Source organism: Oryza sativa, chromosome 3 (genome assembly GCF_034140825.1).
Source record: "Oryza sativa Japonica Group chromosome 3, ASM3414082v1".
Lineage (NCBI taxonomy): Eukaryota > Viridiplantae > Streptophyta > Magnoliopsida > Poales > Poaceae > Oryza > Oryza sativa.
This window is the reverse complement of record NC_089037.1, coordinates 35,521,555-35,542,960: the sequence shown is the minus strand read 5'-3', so window position 1 is coordinate 35,542,960 and position 21,406 is coordinate 35,521,555. Positions and strand designations below refer to the sequence as shown.

General features: G+C 42.0%; 2 protein-coding genes and 2 non-coding genes across 4 annotated transcripts; all 4 read left to right on the top strand.

Moving 5' to 3' along the window:
- The first annotated feature begins 1,801 nt into the window (after positions 1-1,801).
- On the top strand, positions 1,802-2,649 carry LOC4334617 (Bowman-Birk type trypsin inhibitor). Its single transcript, XM_015776909.3, has 2 exons — positions 1,802-1,967; positions 2,073-2,649. Exons 1-2 carry the CDS (start codon positions 1,844-1,846, stop codon positions 2,330-2,332), a joined length of 384 nt encoding a protein of 127 aa, XP_015632395.1. The 5' UTR covers positions 1,802-1,843; the 3' UTR covers positions 2,333-2,649.
- Positions 2,650-7,304: 4,655 nt separating this feature from the next.
- On the top strand, positions 7,305-7,464 carry LOC112938378 (U1 spliceosomal RNA). Its single transcript, XR_003241577.2, has one exon. It is a non-coding gene; the product is annotated as a U1 spliceosomal RNA (small nuclear RNA).
- A 1,471-nt stretch (positions 7,465-8,935) lies between these two features.
- Positions 8,936-9,095, top strand: LOC112938400 (U1 spliceosomal RNA). Its single transcript, XR_003241599.1, has one exon. It is a non-coding gene; the product is annotated as a U1 spliceosomal RNA (small nuclear RNA).
- Positions 8,936-15,147, top strand: LOC9271734 (D-xylose-proton symporter-like 3, chloroplastic). The gene is made up of 14 exons (XM_015777263.3): positions 8,936-9,632; positions 9,752-9,849; positions 10,357-10,435; positions 10,517-10,576; positions 10,672-10,738; positions 10,836-10,960; positions 12,636-12,737; positions 12,964-13,341; positions 13,610-13,657; positions 13,764-13,826; positions 13,974-14,054; positions 14,257-14,355; positions 14,429-14,566; positions 14,799-15,147. The coding sequence occupies exons 1-14, from the start codon at positions 9,387-9,389 to the stop codon at positions 14,931-14,933; spliced, it is 1,719 nt and encodes a 572-aa protein (XP_015632749.1). The 5' UTR covers positions 8,936-9,386; the 3' UTR covers positions 14,934-15,147.
- The last annotated feature ends 6,259 nt before the right edge of the window (positions 15,148-21,406 follow it).

Genomic DNA, 21,406 nt, shown 5'->3' with positions numbered 1-21,406 from the left:
CTCTAGTACTCGTGATACTAGGATGTGTCCTGTACATCCAAATTTTTTTATATTTAGGATAGAAGAAGTAAGCAGCGTTAATAGTACCAACTACATTAGTAATATCACATAAAGTTTCAGTCATATGGTGGGTTAGTGATACTATTATCCATTGATTTTTATAATAGATAAGTATATTATAAACTGTAAGTAGTAGCACGGTATATAAATAGATGGTACTGGTACGAGATTAGGTGCTACTAATAAGAGTGTGTTCTTCGCAGAGCACAGCACGGGTGGTTTTGTGGTGTACTATGGCCGGCACAGAGAATCCCAGATGGCATTGCAGGCTGGAACACCTCCGAGTGGGAGTGGCCCATGAAAGGTAGTGCTTCGTCGATCTTATCTCCGGTGACTCATTTCCGCATGTGAAGTGGCGCGACGCTCCAGCTTATCAATTGTATTTCGGATGTGTTTTTTCACATAACCCCTCCTGTTATTCAGTTTCTGCTCTGCACTTCCCTAATATAGAAATTGAAAATTAAGGCCCAAGTTTGCTTCAAGTTTGTATCGTAGACACACTTCCAACTTTCCAAGACATTTTACACAAGAGAATTAGAGATGATATTGATCTAAGCTTGCAAGAACATTTACTAGTTTGATTTGGAATATGTCGGCATCTTTCATTTACCAAAACAAGGTTGTGTTCGCCAGTGTGAGTTCCTAACTCCACATTCTTCATTTTCTGTGTGCACGTTTTTCAAATTGCTAAATGATATACTTTTTTTAAAAAAAACTATACGAAAATTACTTTAAAAATCATATTAATCTATTTTTTTAAAAAAAATAATACTAAATTAATCATGCGCTAATAAGTCGTTTCGTTTTGTACGCAAGGAATTAGAGCATGTTTAATAGTATATCGAACGACTAACTTCAAATCATCTATAGTCAATTTAGTAGCCAATTTATACAATAGATACCTATAAACATATACAACACTAGTAATATCTGGTCCTACCTGTCAAACACACATTATATTTTATAATCTAGGTACAAATTTATAGCCCGCTGCTCTTCTCTCTTCTTATTTATCTACTCGATATGTGTTAATAGTTGGCTTATAGTATGCTGTTGTACTGGCTCTTAGGTCCCATCTGAAGCTACTGAACACAACCTAAGTGTGATCTAAGCTTGCATAAACATTTACCAGTTTGCTTTGGAATATGTTAGCACCTTTCATTTACCAACACAACTAAGTGTAATCGGGGTCATCGTTTTCTTCTAGGATATTGGGTTGTACATAACTTTGTATTTCAATGTACGTAAGAGAGAAAAAATCCATTAAGTAGTTTTATGTGCTATGCATATCTTTGTATTTTCCTCTGGATAACTAAGGGCTCAAATTATGAACATGAATTATTTGTGTCCTATTTTCGGAAACTTCATGTAGCTAATTTTTTTCTTAAAAAAATATAGTTTTAAAATCTAGTAAACTAGGAGTTGGTTCAGATTCTCATCAGAAATTTTTAGAATCAAGCTCATGGAGCCTTCATACTCCACAATTTTGGGGAAATGTAGTGGTCACACAAAAAAAAAGAGAAATATGGCGATAAGAATCTCCTAATTCTATCACAATATAAGGGCCCCTTTAGAAGTTGTACACTTATCATCACACCACACACCCCTATCTATCGTCAACTTGGTGGTTTCTCAGTGGGCAGGGGAGCAGAGGGGCACACAGTTTAGATTTTGTCCCTATAAGAGCAGACTTCTATTAGCCGCGTACAGATAGATAGACACAACAGCAACAACAACAAGCGAATTCTTCTTGCAGATAGGGAAAAAAAAACGAAAGCGAGAGATGAGGAGCAGCTCGGCTCTGTTCTTGGCCTTTGTTCTTCTCGCCGTCTTCCTCGCGGCGCTCCCCTTCGCCGAATCCAGCGGCAGGCACCACCACCACCACCACTCCCATCTCCATGGCAGAGGTACGAGCAAAAGCAGAGGAATCGAAAGATATTTGCTTTCTTGGAGCGACTTCTTGCTTGGGTCAGGAGCTAAATTGAAGGAGAAATATTTGGGCTTCTTTTCAGGGGAAGGCGAGAGAGGAGGAGAAGCACGGTCGCTGGCGGCGAAGGGGGCGGCGGCGGCGTGGCCGTGCTGCGACAACTGCGGCGGGTGCACCAAGTCGATCCCGCCGCAGTGCCAGTGCATGGACGCGAGGCCGGCGGGGTGCCACCCGGCGTGCAAGAGCTGCGTCAAGTCCAGCCTCAGCGTCTCCCCGCCGGTCTACCAGTGCATGGACCGCATCCCCAACCTCTGCCAGCGCCGCTGCACCGCCGCCGCCCGCTGACCTCCCCCGCCGCCCATCTGACCCGACCCACCGGCCACCGCCACCGACCGGCCTTACTTAATTAAGAGTGGTTTTTGTTTGTCCCTTTTTTTTTTTGGAAAAGCTGAAGAAGTGAAGAAGCAGTAGTACCTACTGTACTGGAGGTGATTGGAGGGAGCAGCTGGTTTCAGGTTTATGTGCTGGAATCAGCCTCCAGTTTTCATCTCCTCGCTCTGCTAACTACGGAGTAATTGTGTAGAGATTACTCGCCGAGCTATATGTACAAACGGCCTGTGTGATGAGACGAAATTGTAATGGTAAATTTTTTTTCACCTTCATATGTTGGATATGAGTGAAATTGTTGCTAGCGAAATGATGATGGATGCGTGCTTGGTTCATATTTTCCGTTGCTGTTTGTCTGGCTCTGATGCTTTCTCTCCTCTTCTGTATTAATCTCAATTGGATTACAAGGATGCCTGTAAAAGCTTATGACATGCTGTTGGTTGATTTTGTCTACTTATGTCGATAAGGGTTAGGAGAGGACGCCAAACCCTAAATCTAATTGCCCGATCAAGTGCGCACTGTAAGGAGTACGTGAGGTTCTCTGCTGTTTCTTTTCATCAACAGGAAATCAGAACGAGAAAAGCAAATGAACAAAAGACAAAACTAGAAGAATCATTGATGGCTTCAAACATAGGTCGGTAGATTGATTTTATAATTAGGAGAGGTGATTGTTTATAGGCTAAAGCTTAAGATCTTGTAATCTAGAACTCTAACATGATGAGGGTAATACAGCATGAACCTGGACGCGATCCGGCATGCTGTTCCGGGGTGTATGAACCTGGACACGATTGGGGACGAACGGTCGGTGAAATTTGGGAACTGCACATCAGAAGGCTTGTGTTGCTGTCAACCGAATTAATCAGGACGATTGCCATGAACAACATCCACGATAGTGAGCTTGCACTTTGCTTAGTGGAGGACGGTCTGGGCCTCTGGGGATTCGCATTTCCACAAGGATATGCGTTGCCATGATTTTCACTAGGCCGCTTGTTTAGGCACGAAAGGATGGGAAAGTGAGGAATATGCTCGGCAAGAAGCCAAGAACCAATCTCCAATAGTGCAAATTTGGGGTGACTTTACATGTTTGAATTCAACATTGCAGTCGCGCAAGTTTGCAATACCACTATCTGAATCCGTGGTCCAAATCTGAAGAGACCTGCAGTCTGCACGGTCTCTAGAGCAACATTGCCAGTACTAAAGAAGAAAGAGTTCCACTAAATTGCTCATGTGGTGATGTTTTGGACTTAGCTAAAAATATGTCGACAATTTTTTGGGCTGATCTCAGTCGGCTTCTCTGTGCGTCCGATTGCTCTGCACGAGTTTTCGGTTGTGCTTGCCGGACCGTTCGATTTCTTCTCAAAATCATCTCCTATAAAGTAAGGACTGCATATGCTTTTGCTTTTTAACTTTTCCAATGTAAGATTTAAATTTACATCTCACTTACACACCACTTACATATGTAATTACTATGTAATTTTAAGACTTACATATGTAATTTTAAAATTTACATTGTAAATCCATTAAATTTACATATCTAATTTAGTAACTTACAATGTAAATACATGCTGACTATTTTTTGATAAAAAATATGGCGCTATAAATATAGCTACTCCCGATGTTTTTTATTGATTCATCATGTGGTGGTGTCGTGGTGATGTTGAACAGTTGAAGGAACAGAGGGAGAAGAATCTGAGACAAAGGACGGCAAGAGAGAGACACACGTGCTGAAAAGAACAGGAAAAAGAGTTGTCCAGGCCCAAGTGTGCTTCTCTCGTACTAGAGTGAGGCCCAGGAAGTAGCTTACCCGTCGCAGCCTATCAATGTGGGCCTCTTTTGTCTCCAAACCAGTAGACTACGGCCCATGCAGGCCCATCTTGCCGCCTACCGAAAAGAATTTTTTTTATTTATAATTTTTTTTATTAAAAGTTTTACAAAAATAATTTTCCATTTTGAAAATTGACGGAAGTAGTTGCCTACCGCTCTCTGGGAGGGCGATTTTTAAGGGCGGCGAAAATGACGTGGCAGCCGGCCGTTCGCTCTCGGGCGACGGCCGTCAACGAAATTTGCAGGCGGCCCCCTTGCCGCCCTCCGCTAGGGCGATTTTATACTGTGCGGGGGGCCGCCTGCAAATGGGCGGCGAGGGGGGCATGGAATTTTGCAGGCGGCCCCCTTGCCGCCCTCCGCTAGGGCGATTTTGTACTGTGCGGGGGGCCGCCTACAAATGGGCGGCGAGGGGGCATGGAATTTTGCAGGCGGCCCCCTTGCCGCCCTGGGGGAGGGCGATTTTTTGCCTCCCCCTATAAAGCCCAGTCCCTCCTCTGTTAAATTTCATTATATTCACTAAAAATCCAAAAAAAACGAAAGAGAGAGAGGGGAGGGCAGCAGAAGGGGAGCGGCGAAGCCCTGCTGGTTCGCTCACTTCATCACAGGTATGCTCCCATACATCTTTTGCATTTGTACTAATATGTTATGTTTGAGTATATATGTTGCGTTTTAGTTTTAGTTCCATATATTTTAGCACATCTGTAGCACAGAGCACATATGTGTAGATCCAGAGCATAGAATATAATAGTATGAATTGAGACATAGACAGTAGTGTTAATTGTAAGATGTAGTTAGTTTGATCTGGAGAATGTAACGTAATTTTAGAAATTTAGAGAACAATATTGTAGAGAATGTAACTTAGGGCGTAGTACAGAAATGCAAGGTTAACGCAGTTATTGTTTTCATCAGGCACAATGTCAAGTAAGGTCACATTTCAGATAGTTCACGGTGAAGGAAATATTAGATTTGGTCCAGATGGTGTTGATCTGTCAGATTTTGTAATGACATCTAAGGGCATCGATAGGCCTGCGGAGAGAACATTTCAGTCAATTTATAGTTGGTTGTTGAGAGGATTTAGAATAGACCAAGAAGTCTACACAATGTCAGTATCAGTTGTAGTGAGTCGTGCAACAGAAGGTTATTTTTGGGAACTAATGCCGATGGACAGCACTGATGCTTGGAGACGGTATGTGGAAATGGCTTTTGAACGGTCATGGCCCCTCGTTATATTTGTGTTGGTACAAGAGAAAGATATAAATGTTTCAATGCAAACCGAAGATGTAGAGGGTCCTATCAATGCAGGGGATGTTGTTGGACCATCGATGCAAAATGAGGAAAATCAACCAAGGGAGGAGCAGGCCATGGGCATGGCGGATGAGGGGGAGAGAGTCGGTATAATTGTTGATGAAATGGAGAGGGAAGATTCGGATAATGAGGAAGCGGACGACGACGCATCATCCGATGAGGAAGGTGATGTAATGGCCACTGATTGGGCAAATGAGGACTTCTCTGGACTTTACTTTTTATTACTACTGTTAAATACTTGTACGAAACTGATGGTCCTTGTCCAGCAGGATTCGCAGCCGGGATCTTCGGTACTGGGGCCTCTTCGTCTCACGCCGGTAGGACTGGTCCTACTAGCCAGTTCTACGACGACGACTTGCACGGTGCACACCACCACGACGTACTAGGCTCCTCTCAGCTTGGAGGAGCTCCAGAGGCGCACACTCAGGAGCAGCCAGAGGTCACACCTGTACAGGCAGGACGGGTTGGCCGTGCCGTACCCCCGGACCGACTCACGTACTCCCAGGGGCACATTAGGGCGCAGGGTAGGAGGGACAGGGGTAAGAGGCCTCGTCAGTAGTGTTCTACCTCTTCAGTCCTTATGTGACCGTTTCTTTTGGCTTACAAACTTGTAAAGCAGTACTACTTTTGCTATTACTACTGCAGTACTACTTGTGTTTGTCTCGTCTACATAGTTCTTTTCATTCATATGGTGCTAGAACAACTTATGCTCACGACAACACACTTTCGGCGCTTCACGGTAGTGTCAGATCCAGTAGCGCGCACAGTCCACAACAGCACACATGAAAAGCGGCAGCTCGAGTTATCACTATCAACTTTCGGCGCTGCCTGTTGACATAAAGTGAATCACGCCCACGCGTGATCGTCTTGTCACATCTAATGAATAATGTATCTCATTGAGTTCACATATATTGCAGTGAAAACGACGCTATATAATTGACAATCTGAAGGCAACCTCTTCATATCTTCTTTCCCACTAGCACACCACACACGAAAATGGAAGCCTATTCATTGGTAATACGTAATCTAGATTTAAGATTATGTAGAACATTCTTCACTACAATTTTACATTTTGGCAGCAAACCAAATATGATCAAATGCAATTTTACCTTACCAAATATTTGGTAGTGCCAAAACTTGCTTATATTTTGGCACAAACAAAATATTTGTACGGTAACAATCCAAATATGCCCTAAAAATAATAAAATTGTATTTTACCAGTCTTGGAGATTTTAATCTTGTATAATTTTCAATATAAAAAGATTTGATAACTATTGATATTTATTAAAAAATATAGAGCACACTATAAAATCGCCCTCCCCCAGGGCGGCAAGGGGGCCGCCTGCAAAATTCCATGCCCCCTCGCCGCCCATTTGCAGGCGGCCCCCTGCACAGTACAAAATCGCCCTAGCGGAGGGCGGCAAGGGGGCCGCCTGCAAAATTCCATGCCCCCCCTCGCCGCTCATTTGCAGGCGGCCCCCCGCACAGTATAAAATCGCCCTAGCGGAGGGCGGCAAGGGGGCCGCCTGCAAATTTCGTTGACGGCCGTCGCCCGAGAGCGAACGGCCGGCTGCCACGTCATTTTCGCCTCGCCCTCCCAGAGGGCGGTAGGCGACTACTCCCGTCAATTTTCAAAATGGAAAATTATTTTTGTAAAACTTTTAATAAAAAAAATTATAAATAAAAAAAATTCCTACCGAAAACGGGTGGAAGCGTCGGGGATTAGTACCACCTCGCGGAGTCGAGGAGGTGCGGGTGGGAGAGATGGCTATAAGTAGAGAGCCCCGTGCACTATTGCTCCATACTTACCTGGACGGGGTCAACGGGCGATCAAGAAGGCTCGTGGCCTAGGCCAATGGCCCACATTGCACTTGGTGGGCGCGTTAGCTTACCATCTCCCCAAGTGGGAGAGTGGACGTCATAATTTGTGGTAGAGGGGGTACGCGTCCGCGCGGCCCCTGCCAACTCTCTTAGATTAAATTTCGGTCCTTGCTATTGTTGGTTAAGTTTAAGTTCTTTATTGCATTCGTATGCTTTCGCGCGGCCTCTACCAATTCTCTTAAATTAAATTTTGGTTCTTGCTACTGTTGGTTTTGGTTCTTGATTGCATAGGCTCCTTGTATCCTGAATTTTCGGTTTTGGTCCGTTGGGTTTACGAGCCATGTCAATCTCTTAAATTAAAATTTTGGATTTGGGTTTGCGCTGGTAAGTTTTGCATCTATCATTAAACATTGTTATTTTTCGAAGAGAAGGTCCAAATCAAGCAGAGTTCATTACAGGAAACAAAACAAAACGAACACAGCAACCACTTCAGGAAAACTGGGGAATACCAGCTAAACTAGGACAGCACTAGAACACACACAAAAACCAACTTCTCAAACAACCACTTAAACTACTTCTGGGGATACCAGCTAACTAGGACAGCACTAGAATACCAGGCACCAGCTAACGAGGGCGGAAATACTCTTCATCCTTTGGAGAACGTGATTGGCCAGGCTTCAGTTAAAGGCTTGGTGGTGTTTACCTTAGCTGAAGCACTGCTCCCCGTCCGACAAACCAGCGATAATCATAAAGGGAAGACAATTGGCATGAAAGGAAGGCTGAAGGAACAAGGTGCTCCTGGGAACTTGAATCATCAGCGTCGTTGCTCAATGTCGTTGGAGCTTTCAACCCAGAAACTGGTAGAGGAGCAATCGGACTCGTGGTTAGAAATTCAGATGGACAAGTTCTCCTGTCATCTTGGAAATTCCTAAGGCGTTGTGTAGAGGCAGAAGAAGCAGAGCTCCTGGCTTGCACGGACAAATCATCTACTTCCTCCATTTCATATTATAAAACTTTCTAGCATTGTCCACATTTATATAGATGTTAATGAATTTAGACATATATGTGTAAGATGATGCCCTCTAAAAGATGGCAAACGAGAATTCAAGTACGATGCTGCCCTGATGTTTCATTGACAAAAGAATAGGATACTAGTGTCTACTCCTTTCTGAATCACGACACAGCGAGTCATGAATTTAATACATCAGATACCCGTAAATTTTCATGGAAAATGCTATGCATAACAATCAAGTTTAGCCTGCATATGTTTTCTTGGAAATATATGCCAGATATAGTTATCTGAAGAAAATAAAAAGTAACAAATAAATGGCTTCTCTAATGTAAGCCCAACACAATCAAACCCGAGACCATTACCGGTCCAACCCAACAGATTACACCTGTCTAGGATTGCAACGGCCTGTAATACAAGGTCCATTACAAACCGCCTTATTTTGGCAGCCCAAGCTAGCACAAAACCTCTCAGAAGTCAGAACACGAGATGGAAACCGAAAAGAACTCTGCGTTGCTCCACATTAGTACCACCTCGAAAGTTTGCGTCGATTGCCTGGTGCTCTTTCGGTATAAGTACAGAACCCCGAGATCCGTTGCTCCATACTTACCTGGACGGGGTCAACGGGCGATCAGGAAGGCTCGTGGCCTAGGCCAATGGCCCACATTGCACTTGGTGGGCGCGTTGGCTTACCATCTCCCCAAGTGGGAGAGTGGACGTCATAATTTGTGGTGGAGGGGGTACGCGTTCGCGCGGCCCTTGCCAATTTTCAAAATTAAATTTTGGTCCTTTGCTAGCGTTTGCTTGCAATTGGAAAACTAAACAGTCCCTGCTTTCGTTTTTTGTCGCTTCTTGAACTCACTAGAAGTAATAAATTTATGAAAAATTTGCTCAATTTTTAGAAAAATTGTGGTGTTTAGATTAAGTTTTCTAAAAATATGTGGTGGTTTTTGTAATGTGGATATGAATAGATTATGAACGATTAAAGTAATTGTTTTATTTCTCGCGCGAGCACGAGGTGAGGCTCGATTCACTTTCACTATAATCGCGGCCATGGCGGCGAAGGTTGGGTTGTTCCCCTCGTCGTCACTCACCACCAGCCCCCACGCCATCGCGGCTGCGCCGACCAACGCTCCCCGCCCACGCGGGGCTCGTGGATTGGCGTCTCCAGGTCGATCCGCGGCGGCGATGGACGCCTTCCACGTGTCGTCGCAGGCCGCCGAGCCGCTCCTCCGCACCACCGGCGCCGCCGCCGCCGCGGCGGCGGCGGCGACGGCGACCTCCAACCCCAGGCTCCGCGTGCGGAATCCTGACCCTAATCCTCCGCGCCCTAATTATAGCCGTCGTCGCTTCTTCTATCCTGGGGCAAGGTGCTGGTAGTGGTCGTGGTTTTTGACGACATGGAGGTGGATGTGCAGGTGCGGACACATGCGCAGGGCGGCGAGGCGCCCTCCAGCGGTGGCGCCGGAGATGGCGCGGCCGGGAAGGAGTTCTCGTGGTCGTCCATCATCCTTCCGTAAGATAGCTCCCCTCTCCATCTCTTTGGTCAGTGACATTTGGGGATAAAATCGGACAGTGATAGGTGATAAGAGGAATGCATTTCTAGTTTGGTTCTAGCTTCCCAATGTTGAGGGATAGCATTGGCACCTAATTTCAATTCAAGGGAGAGAGAATGCTTTTTAACTGTTCAGTAGATATTGCTTGTTTCATCGTGTTGATGAGAACAATCATATTAAATTAGGGCAGACTGTACAATGCATTGTAAGTAAGATGCAATATAATTCTGCACTGTCTTCTCTTCTCTGCTTTAATGCTAGATAAGAACATATTATAATTCAGGAGATGATAGGTTTGCATAGTATTTTGATTACATACTGAAGACAAATGTTATAGTTGGATGTAAACCATTGGTGGTTATTATATTAATACGGCTTGGAATATGGATAAAAAAACAAAAGCATAAAGGGGAAATTGGAAAATATATCAAGCTTTAACTACTTGTGGGTCAATGTTTGGAACCTAGGTTCTTGTTCCCTGCATTGGGAGGACTCCTTTTTGGTTATGACATTGGCGCAACCTCTGGAGCATGCATATCTCTGCAAGTTAGTCCCTATTTTGGTTGGCTATGCAATCTGTTATAGTTGTCATGTATTGATTCACTCTAATGGTGTTTATTCCTCCAGTCTGCTGAACTCAGTGGAACCACTTGGTTCAGCCTGTCATCTATACAGCTAGGGCTCGTGGTAATTTTTTAGATATTTTCATGCTTACCAAACTTTTTGTTTTCCCAATCAAGAACACTACTGTCTTTAATGTGATTTTTTGTCATCCAATTTAGGCAAGCGGTTCACTCTATGGTGCTCTTGGTGGTTCGCTTCTTGCATATCGCGTTGCCGATTTTCTAGGTGATTCGAAAAAAAATGTTTTTCGTTTTTTTTCCTTACTGTATAATCTTTAGCAAGAAAATTGACTGCTAGTCTACTACTACCATCCTTGGTTCAGGAAGAAGAATAGAACTGGTCACAGCTGCAGCTTTATATATTTCTGGTGCTCTGGTCACTGGATTTGCACCTGATTTTGTACTTCTGATCATAGGCCGTCTCCTCTATGGTATCGGTATTGGTTTGGTGAGTAACTCTGAGGCAACCTTTTTTCTCCCCAAAATGCAATGCCACTGTTATTGAACAAGTAAAAGTATAAATTCATGTAGATGAATGTCAGAGGACCAATAGTTATATATCTTTTTGAGTTGGGTAGCACATGAAAACTTTAAGAGAGGAAACTGAACTGCATAATCTGTATACTTGGACTGCAAATGACTCATTACTTCCAGATTTAGTAACAGTGTAGCTTGATGACCACATTTTGGTGGAATTAATTATAAAATAAGTGGAAAGGAACCATGAACGCGTTTGATCCTTCCAGATATGGCAATATTGTGAATGCTTGTAGTTGAAATCCATCATTTGGGACAAGGTCTTTCCATATGAACTTTGGACATTGTTGTTACTCAGTGTTGCGGCAGATATCTATACCTAATTAAAAAAATACATAAAGCTTCCGGTAAAAATTTCGTCCGTCAAAACCCATGTCCGAGAGACTCTTTTATCCCCGCACAATTAGCGAAGTCCTGTTTCTGTTAACCAAATTAACAAATTTAAGTTAGAAGCCCAAACACGGTCACGCCAAAAAGAAGGCCTGACCTGGGCCTTGAAGAAGGCCCGACCTGGTTTGTGGCGTTGGGGAAAAAGATGAGGAAAACAGCCTAAGCCAGCTGGTAAAACCATGGAAAAAATTTGTATATACCAAAAATAATGAACACCACGTATAAGTGGAAGAGATATAGAAAATAATACCATCTAACATAAATTATTACAATAATGGGATAATTTTACTAATCAGACCCAATAAATTTAACCAAACATTATCAACACAGACATCAAATAATCTTTACACGCATATTTCTCGGTGGTCTCAGCTCGGGTTGGGGGAGGAAGAATTACTAATAAAAGATACACAAGGATTCCGCATATTTCTTTTCGTACGCTGTCCATACCAATCCACTGCACACGAATGATGGCCAGCCGGCGAGCTTCCGAGCTTCCCCTGACCTTTTTATCCCAAGTTTTGTGAATCACTCCGATTTTGAGGGAAACGGAAAGAAAATATCGTGTGGGTAAAAAAACCTCAACTAATTTTGGGAGATCGAGAAAGATTTGGCCGGATTTGATATGATGATCAGCTTCGGTATTGTATAGATATGGGACTGTCTCCCGGAGGTTGAAGATGCTACTAAAGCGCGTGGGTTTGGCTTGGCAACGAGAGAAGATATATGACTATGCTATCTGAGCCTGTGGCTCCATTTGTGGGCTGGGTCGAAGAGAGCCGAGCCGAGCAGAGATATATAGAGGCAGCAGACTGAGCTGGGGCTTATAAGGAAGGAATGATTTTAGTGAACCTTTTGCATTATAATGTATAGTGATTTCAATATTTTAATTTATTGTTCAACTTCTAATAGATGTTGTATAAAAAAACGCTTTTACCCGTTGCAACGCACGGGCATTTTTTCTAGTTAATACTACAAACAGTATATTTGTTTACTGCCAACTAAAAAAATCCGCAAATATCTAAACTGCCGATGCTTTGTTAGAAAGGTGTTAATAATAACTGAAGAGGAACATAAATGCAAATGAACATATTCATATCAAACTAAAGGTTTGGAGATAATGAATCATTGTTGTGTCCATGTATATTACATCATGGGGTTATGTAACATCACTGAATCACCATGCTTTGTGCCAGGCGATGCACGGTGCACCTCTTTATATTGCAGAGACTTCTCCTTCGCGAATACGTGGGACATTGATATCTTTAAAGGAGTTGTTTATTGTATTAGGAATACTGGTATATCTCTCTTCCAACTGCTACACACTTTTAAGTATACCCATCTATCCCCTGCTGACTACTCCCTCTGTCCCCCTCCCCCCCCCCCCCCCCCCAAAAAAAAAAAAAAAACTACTGGGTTTGAATCTGGACATAGCCTATGTCCAGATTCAAGACCCAGAAGTGGGTTTTCTTCTAGGACGGAGGGTGTACTTGACTAGTTGACTATTAATACAATATTTTGCAGACTGGATACCTTGTAGGGAGTCTTGAAATTGATGTGGTAGGAGGATGGCGTTATATGTTTGGTTTTGGTGCTCCACTGGCAGTAATAATGGCTATTGGTATGTGGAATTTACCGCCTTCACCAAGATGGCTTCTTCTCAGGGCAGTTCAAGGAAAGGCGTCAGTGGAAGATAACAAAAAGAAGGCAATTCAGGCATTGAGATCACTGAGGGGGCGCTTTAGGAGTGACAGGGTCTTAGCAGATGAGATTGATGATACCCTTCTCTCTATTAAGGCTGCTTATGCAGAACAAGAATCTGAAGGGAACATTTGGAAGATGTTTGAGGGAGCTAGCTTGAAGGCACTCATCATTGGAGGAGGACTGGTTCTCTTCCAGCAGGTTTTGTCCTCATCAGCCCACTTGGAAGCAACACATCTAAATATGAAATCTGACCGTGCTTTGATCATCCTTTTAAATTTGAAATTATGTGCCCTAAGTTCAGTGAAAGTTATTATGTCCAAGTTGAGGTAGAAAAAGAAGAAAGATAATGACCTGTCTATTCATTTCATCCTGCTTTGGTCATTTCTTGATTTTTTAATAGTTGACTAATGTTACTTCTTTGTTATATGGAACTAAAGCACTGATATTAATTAAACTATTATTTCAGATAACAGGCCAGCCAAGTGTTCTATACTATGCAACTTCCATTCTTCAGGTACCTCTGAGTTTCTTTTCATACAAGGACAGACAGAATAAGACTTAGTTCTCCATATGGCTGTGTGCCCTGATACATACAATTAAATCCATTCTATCTTCAACAGACTGCTGGGTTTGCAGCTGCATCTGATGCTGCCAAAGTATCAATTTTGATTGGGTTGTTCAAGGTAATTCTATGAAGCTAAATTATTTTTATAATCTAGTATATATATAGGGAGAATTAGATATCTATTTTGTTATCCAGATGGTAGGTGGAAAGGTATAGAGCTTACACTTTTTTTTGAACCTCTGTGTAATATTTCTATTATTTGCAGTTGTTGATGACAGGTGTTGCAGTATTTAAAGTTGACGATCTTGGAAGGCGTCCACTACTTATAGGAGGCATTGGTGGAATAGTGAGTAATTCTTACAGACTTGTTTAAGTTCTATGGATGCATGGAAAGTGTCATTTTCATCACCTTGGCACCTCCCCAGTTATTTGTACTCATTGATAGTCTTGCTTGATGTGGATACTAAGAAACTGGATGCTTAACCAAGTTTTGATCAAACATGTTCTGAATAAATTATGCTTATGCTTTCTATTCCCTGGAAATGCAGGCTGTTTCACTGTTCTTATTAGCAGCTTACTACAAGATTCTGAACAGCTTCCCTTTTGTCGCTGTTGGTGCTTTACTTCTGTATGTCGGTTCTTACCAGGTCGGTGCCTTTACTTTCTGTAGAAACGGTCTATGACTAGTGCAAGAAATTTATGTTGTCCTTGTGTTTGCAGGTATCGTTTGGTCCAATAAGTTGGCTAATGGTTTCTGAGATCTTCCCACTCCGAACAAGAGGACGTGGGATCAGCCTTGCAGTACTTACAAATTTCGGCTCAAATGCACTGGTGACATTTGCCTTTTCACCCTTGCAGGTACGTTCACCCAGATTGTTGTCACCTCACATATATATTTATCTCATGATGTTTCCCCCTCCAAAGCCAGCGTTTTTTTAGCCCTTCCCATTTAAACTAAAAAATAAGTTTAAAAAAATCAGCCTCTTCTTCTATCTAGAATCAACACTACGTATTTTACCAGTTTCTCCCCCAAAAAATAGATGAACAAACTAAACTCTTTTGCCGGCAATGCACGCCTTGTTTGGTGCAGGAATTCCTTGGACCAGCCAATATTTTCCTTCTATTTGGAGCCATATCGTTGCTCTCCCTTGTGTTTGTCATCCTAAAAGTTCCAGAGACTAAAGGACTTACATTGGAGGAGATCGAATCCAAGCTCCTGAAGTAAGCTCACTGGTACTCAAGTTGTATGTGTGTGTGTGTTTTTTTTGAGGGCAAGTTGCTATGTGTTCATTAGATGAGGTTGATACGTGTCGGTGTAAATTTGTTCAGTCGATTTATGTGATTAATATAGTCGTACATGTAGTATTTTGTACATGTAAATTCTTGTTTGGACTAAAAATATTCTAGAGAAATCCAAAAAAGCTGTTCTTGAAGTGCTATTTTTTTTGGTCAACACTGGACTGGTGCTATTTTTTTTTTTGCCAGTGTAACACAGTTAATTAAATTATTACTAGCGAGACTTAATGTGGTACTCCGTAGCAGAAGAGTACGCGTATGAAGTATGAACTAACTCAACATCGCTGTAAATGGGGACATGAAGTTGGAACCTGTCGCTCAGGAAACGTTAATGTCTATCGCTATAAACCCATTAAGCATTTGCCTCTAGACTAACTTAACATTGGTGGACCAAGCTTATATCACGATCAACGAATTTAATAATCAAACAAAAATGCTGAAAATATAACATCTTTTGCCCATATTAGAATTGAACTCAGCTGTAGAATTTTTGACGTTTGTTACGTGACAAGACGATTTGCCTGACGTGCTTGGTATGGCGCCCTGGTTGTAATATTATTGTTTATGAAGTTCTTTCCTTCGGTCCTTTTAGCTCAATACGGTGTTTCTTTTTTATTTCTCTTCCTTGATCATGAAGCCTAACTCAATCGTCTAACCAATCAGTGATTATTCCCAAAACAAGAGTTGAGCTTTCATGGTTCACTGATGCTTTGCCATCATGATGGTAACATCATGGCAAGCAAGAATCCAATCATTCTAGAGGGCAGTAGACGAGCTGCAACATCAAACGACTGACCAAATGCAGCAAGCCGAACAAAATTGCCCTGCTCACACAATGGTAGAAGAACCACTCATTCAGAATCCAATCAAAGCTTGGCCTGTTGGAACGATGGCATGAAAAATGCAACCCTCCGATGCGAACGTGGCCGTTACTTAGGCTGAAGGGCACACGTGTAAAATGTTTTTTCTCCCACAGTGAAATTTGTTCATAGTGTAGCTTTTTTTTTTAATTTAAGCAACTTTATTAGAGAAAGACAGAGTTAAGGAGCTAAACCCTAGTACATCGCAGAAGGATATAACACAAACAAAGAGACCATCTCTAATAAGGTAGAGGCTAACCAATCTAAGAAAGCAAACTTCCAGATGAAACTAAATAGCAGTAGAGGACCAGATCGACGGAGCTCAGCAGCCGCTACGACCGGATCCTTAGGCCTCCGTAGACATGCACCCTGCTTGATAGACTGGATTAAACAAATCTTATAACTTGTCATTCTCTGATTTTTAAGGGATTTGAGGAGCATCACATCTTGTAGGTTCACATGTCAGCGATCCACGTCAATTTTTTCTGACGTGGCAAGCTAGGCCTGACGAGTGCTTGCACACTTGCAAGACTCGAGTCATGCCGTCGTCTTCTTCTCTGCAGGACAGCCAAATCTGAAACTCTGAGACCAGCAACGAGGTTGTTTAGACTGACCGATCGATCGACGGGAGCTTTGGGTTCCCTGCAGGAAGGACAGGACCGGTGCAACCACCGGGATAAATTCCGTCTTCTGCAACTCTGCCGTTCTCAACTCCGCACGCGTTCCTTGACCAGCCATGGCTGCTTCTTCGCTGTCGCCGCAATGGGCCTCACGTGTACCTGTCCATCATCGATCTATCAGTTCACTACCCCCATTTCCTTCATGATTTCATCTCTCCCCGTGAATAATCCGTGATCCGATCAGCTTCCAACGCCCCGGATTTGATCCTGTGTGCAGGAGATATACTCTTTAAAAATACTAGGTATAGTAGATTCATTTACTTTCAGAAACTTCAGATTTCTTGGGGTAAAAAAAGAACACCACAGATCCAGTAGGCGAGTCATGCGAGCACGTAAAGTAGAGAATTATCCCAAGGATCCCAGCGTTGCACGTTGGCACATGTGAAGAATCCATGCTTTCCAGGCATGAAAATCTCGCGAATCAAACAAAACAAATCATTTTCAGGACGTGAAATTCTTTAAAACATTCGCGTTTAGCAGAAGATACGATCACATAGTGGAGATGGACTTCGTCTAGTTAGGTGGTGACAATGATATCACTGGTAGAGAAACCATCTTTGGTCGGTCGACCCATATCCACAATAGTCCCGGTTCCATTAAAAACCGGGACTAAAAATGATTTTTAGTCCTGGTTAATAAGAGGAAGATCTTTAGTCCCGGTTGTTGTTACCAACCGGGACTAAAAATCATCTTTACTCCCGGTTGGTAACTCCAACCGGGACAAAAGTTCATTTTTAGTCCCGGTTGATTCCATGTCAGGCTGTGTCAGGGCCCTATGATCTTTAGTCTCGGTTAGTAACACCAACCGGGACTAAAAACCTATTTTTAGTCCCGGTTGGTGTTACTAACCGGGAATAAAAATCAAAACACACTATATAATCCATAGTACCGATCCTCTTTTCCCGTCCACACAACAAACTCCTCCCTCTATCTCTTTTTGTCCTCTCTAACTTCTTATCTCTTTCCTTATCTCTAACTCCCCTCCTCTCCTTCCTTTTTTCCTTCACCACAGTGCAGGCGGTCGGCGCGGAGGCGGCGACGCGGGGGACGGCGCGGAGGCGGCCTGCGCGGCGGCCGGTGCGGCAGCGCAGGGGGCCGCGCGGCGGCGGCGGTGGGCGGCCGGCGCGGCGGCGCAGGAGGCCGCGCGGCGGTGCCGGGGGCCGCGCGGAGGCGGCGGCTGCAGTGGGCGGCCGCTCGGCGGCGACCGACGCGGCGCTGGCCGGCCGGCGCGGATGGGAGGAGGGGAGGCGGCAGTGGCCGCCGGCCGGATTTTTTTTCTTTTTTTTTTGAGATGTGAATCTGTGATGTATTTTTGTGTGAGATGTGAATCTGTGATGAATTTTTAGAACCCTGTGATGTAATTTTTTTAAGAGTTTGTGATGTATTTGGAGATGATTTGTTTGAGGATTTGGAGATGTTCTGTAATATGTGATGATTTGGATATGAGAGGGGATGGTGTGAAATCAATATTCAATATTAAAAGCAGAAAAAAAAAGAAAAAATATCTTTAGTCCCGGTTGGTGTTATCAACCGGAACTAAAGATTCTCCCATCTTTAGTCCCGGTTGGTAACATCAACCGGGACTAAAGATTGATTTTTAGTCCCGGTTATTTGAACCGGGACTAAAGATAGTCCCGGATTCGTAGTCCCGGTTGGAAAACCGGGACTAAAAAGCATTTCTCCACTAGTGTATGGATGCATTCAAGAACAAGAGGAGGTGAAACGTGAAATGCATTATATCCCCATCAGCTCCTGGCTCATTTGGATATCTACCACTAACCGGCAAGAATTGCCATGAAAATCACCGGGACTCCAGGAGACTGCAGCCTCGAGGTTCCGACAGTTATAGCTTCTGTAAGAATCTTTAGAGAAGTCAGATTAAAAAGTTCTAAAAAAAGTCAGATAAAAAAATAATCTTAACTGAAGTCAAACAGTTTAGAATTTTATCTAAGAATATATAGTTATAGAATTAAAAAAGTGGGAGCCCTATTGGTTGCCCTAATAAACCAAAGTAAAAGCTAAAATTTTTATTTTAAAAAATAATTTTGATGTTGATTTTAATATATGTTCAACGTAGTTTTCTATATTAATTTTTGAGTGAAGTACATGGGCGGTCCCTAAACTTGTGCCAGTGTGTCATCTAGATCTCTGAACTCCTAAAATGCATTTTTAGATCCCTGAACTTGCTATGTGTGTTATATAGGTCCAAACAGGTTCTAACCCACTCGATGTGCTGACGTGGCAATGCCACGGTGACGCCTACGTGTCAGTGGAATCCACATGTCAAGCATATATAAAAAATAAAATTAAAAACCATATTTTCTCCTATTAGGTAGACAGAAAAAAAGATAAAAATTTTAAGGTAGAGAGAGGAGAAAATATATTTTTCTAATTATATTTTTTTTCTATGTGACTGATACGTGGGTCCAACTAACACGTATGAACTATCGTGGCATGCCACATCAGCGCATGGAAGGGGTTGGAGCTCGTTTGGACTTGTATGACACCCCAAAACAAGTTCAAGGATCCGAAAATGCATTTTGAGAGTTTAGGGACCTAGATGACACACCCACACAAGTTTAGAGACCGCTCGTGCACTTCACTCTTGATTTTTAAATCACTAAGAACATATATATAAAAGTTTTACCTATAAATTAATTTTTATACTCTTTTACTAGTAATAAGTTAATGTGGGCAAAGGACATGAAATAGAATAGTCCGTAGATATTGACGGGTGACACGGGCTTATTTATTACAGCGTTCTTGCTCCATCTCTGTGTCTACGTTTGGGTACGTGTAGCCACTAGCCATGGACGATCGATATATCACTTGGACAGTGAGGCATGGCACTGTTTGCACACGCTGCGCACGTGCCAGCGTACTCGACTGCCGGTGGTCGGCGTCTACGAAACGACGCAAACAGGACACCCAAGTGGTCCTCGCCGTAGACGAAACCCAGCAAACGTTTTTTTTTCCTTTCCTCCGTACCTGAGTTAATTTTTCTCTTCTTTTTACTTTTTAATTTTTATAACTAGTACTAGTTTATTGCCCACTGTTTGCTTGCAGCTCTGTACTCTATCCGTCCTGAAATGAACCTGGACATTCATTCGTCCAGATTCAAACCCTAGAAATTATCTGTTTTTTTCGATGGAGGGGGTAGGTGACAACTAGCTAGGATAGGTTGAGGATAGGCCTGGCTTAGAGCAAATTTAATAGTATAGCCAACTACTAGCTCTAATTCATCTATAGCCAATCTAATAGCTCATATATACAATAGTTACATATTACACTATTAATACCTGGTCCCACCTGTCATACACACAATGCGTCTTGGAGTCCGTGCTACAGCTGGCTACAAATCTGTAGCTCGCTGCTCTTCTCTCTCATTATTTATCTCCTTAAAATATGTTTGTAGCTGGCTTATAGCCTGCTATTGTACCTGCTCTTAGGGCGTTTACAATGCATCTTTGGAATTTTTTTAGTTTCTAATTTTTTTTTCCAAAAATGTCACATGTAAAATCTTTGACACATGCATGGCGTATTAAATATAGATAAAAATAAAAACTAATTGCACAATTTGCATGAAAATCGCGAGACGAATCTTTTGAGCATAATTAGTCCATGATTAGCCATAAAATGCTACAGGAACTCACATGTGCTAATGGCGGCTTAATTAGACACAAAAGATTCGTCTCGCGATTTTCAAGCGAGTTATGAAATTAATTTTTTCATTCGAGTCCGAAAACCCTTTCCGATATCCGGTCAAATATCCGATGTGACACCCAAAAAATTTCTTTTTGTGAAAGACCCTTATGCTCTCTCATTTTTTGCAAGCACATTTTTAAATTGATAAATGATGTTCTCTTCTAAAGATAAGATAATTACTTTATAAAATCATATTAATATATTTATTTAGTTTTTTAAGCTAATATTTAATTAATCATACACTAATCTGTTGCTTTGTTTCACATGGTAGGAAGAAGGTTCTCAACAGTCAACCCCTTTTAAAAAAACACACCCAAGTACTCCAGCACATACACTTCACATTCTAAAAAATATATCTAATACGATATTGAAATTTATAGTACTCCTATTAAGATGTATTATACTCGCTCTATCTCATAAGGGCTTTTGCCTGGATGTGAACAATGAATCTGGACGGTTTTTCTGTCCAACTGTCTAGATTCATTGTATTATCTATTCAGATTCATTGTACTAGAATGTGTCACATTCAATCCAAAATCATTATATTTAGAGATAGAGGAAGTACTACCTCTATCCCAAAATATACTCCCTCCGTTTCAGGTTATAAGTCGTTTGACTTTGGTTAAAGTTGAACTATTTTAAGTTCGACCAAATTTATACACAAATATAGTAATATTTACATTACTAAATTAGTTTTATTAAATTGATAATTAAATATATTTTTATAATAAAATTATCTTGGGTCGAAAATATTACTATTTTTTCTATAAATTTGGTCAAACTGAAGCAGTTTGACTTTGACCAAAGTCAAAACGACTTATAACCTGAAACGAAGAGAGTAGCTATTTCTAGCACAACATCTTATCCCAAAATGAAACTATTTCTTCATCTACCTCCTCTCAACCAATCACAACCATTCTCTTTCACCTAATTTATCTTTTCAATCAATCACACAATTTCTTCAATCATTCTTACTTACTTCCTTAATACCCGTGCCAACCTTAAAATTATTTATATTTTGGATGGAGGAAATATTCTCTTCGTCCCATTTTAAGTGCAACTATAAGTTTTTGTGCCCAACTTTAATCAACTATCTTATTTAAAAATTTTCTATAATTAGTATTTTTATTGTTGTGAGATGATAAAATATGGACAGT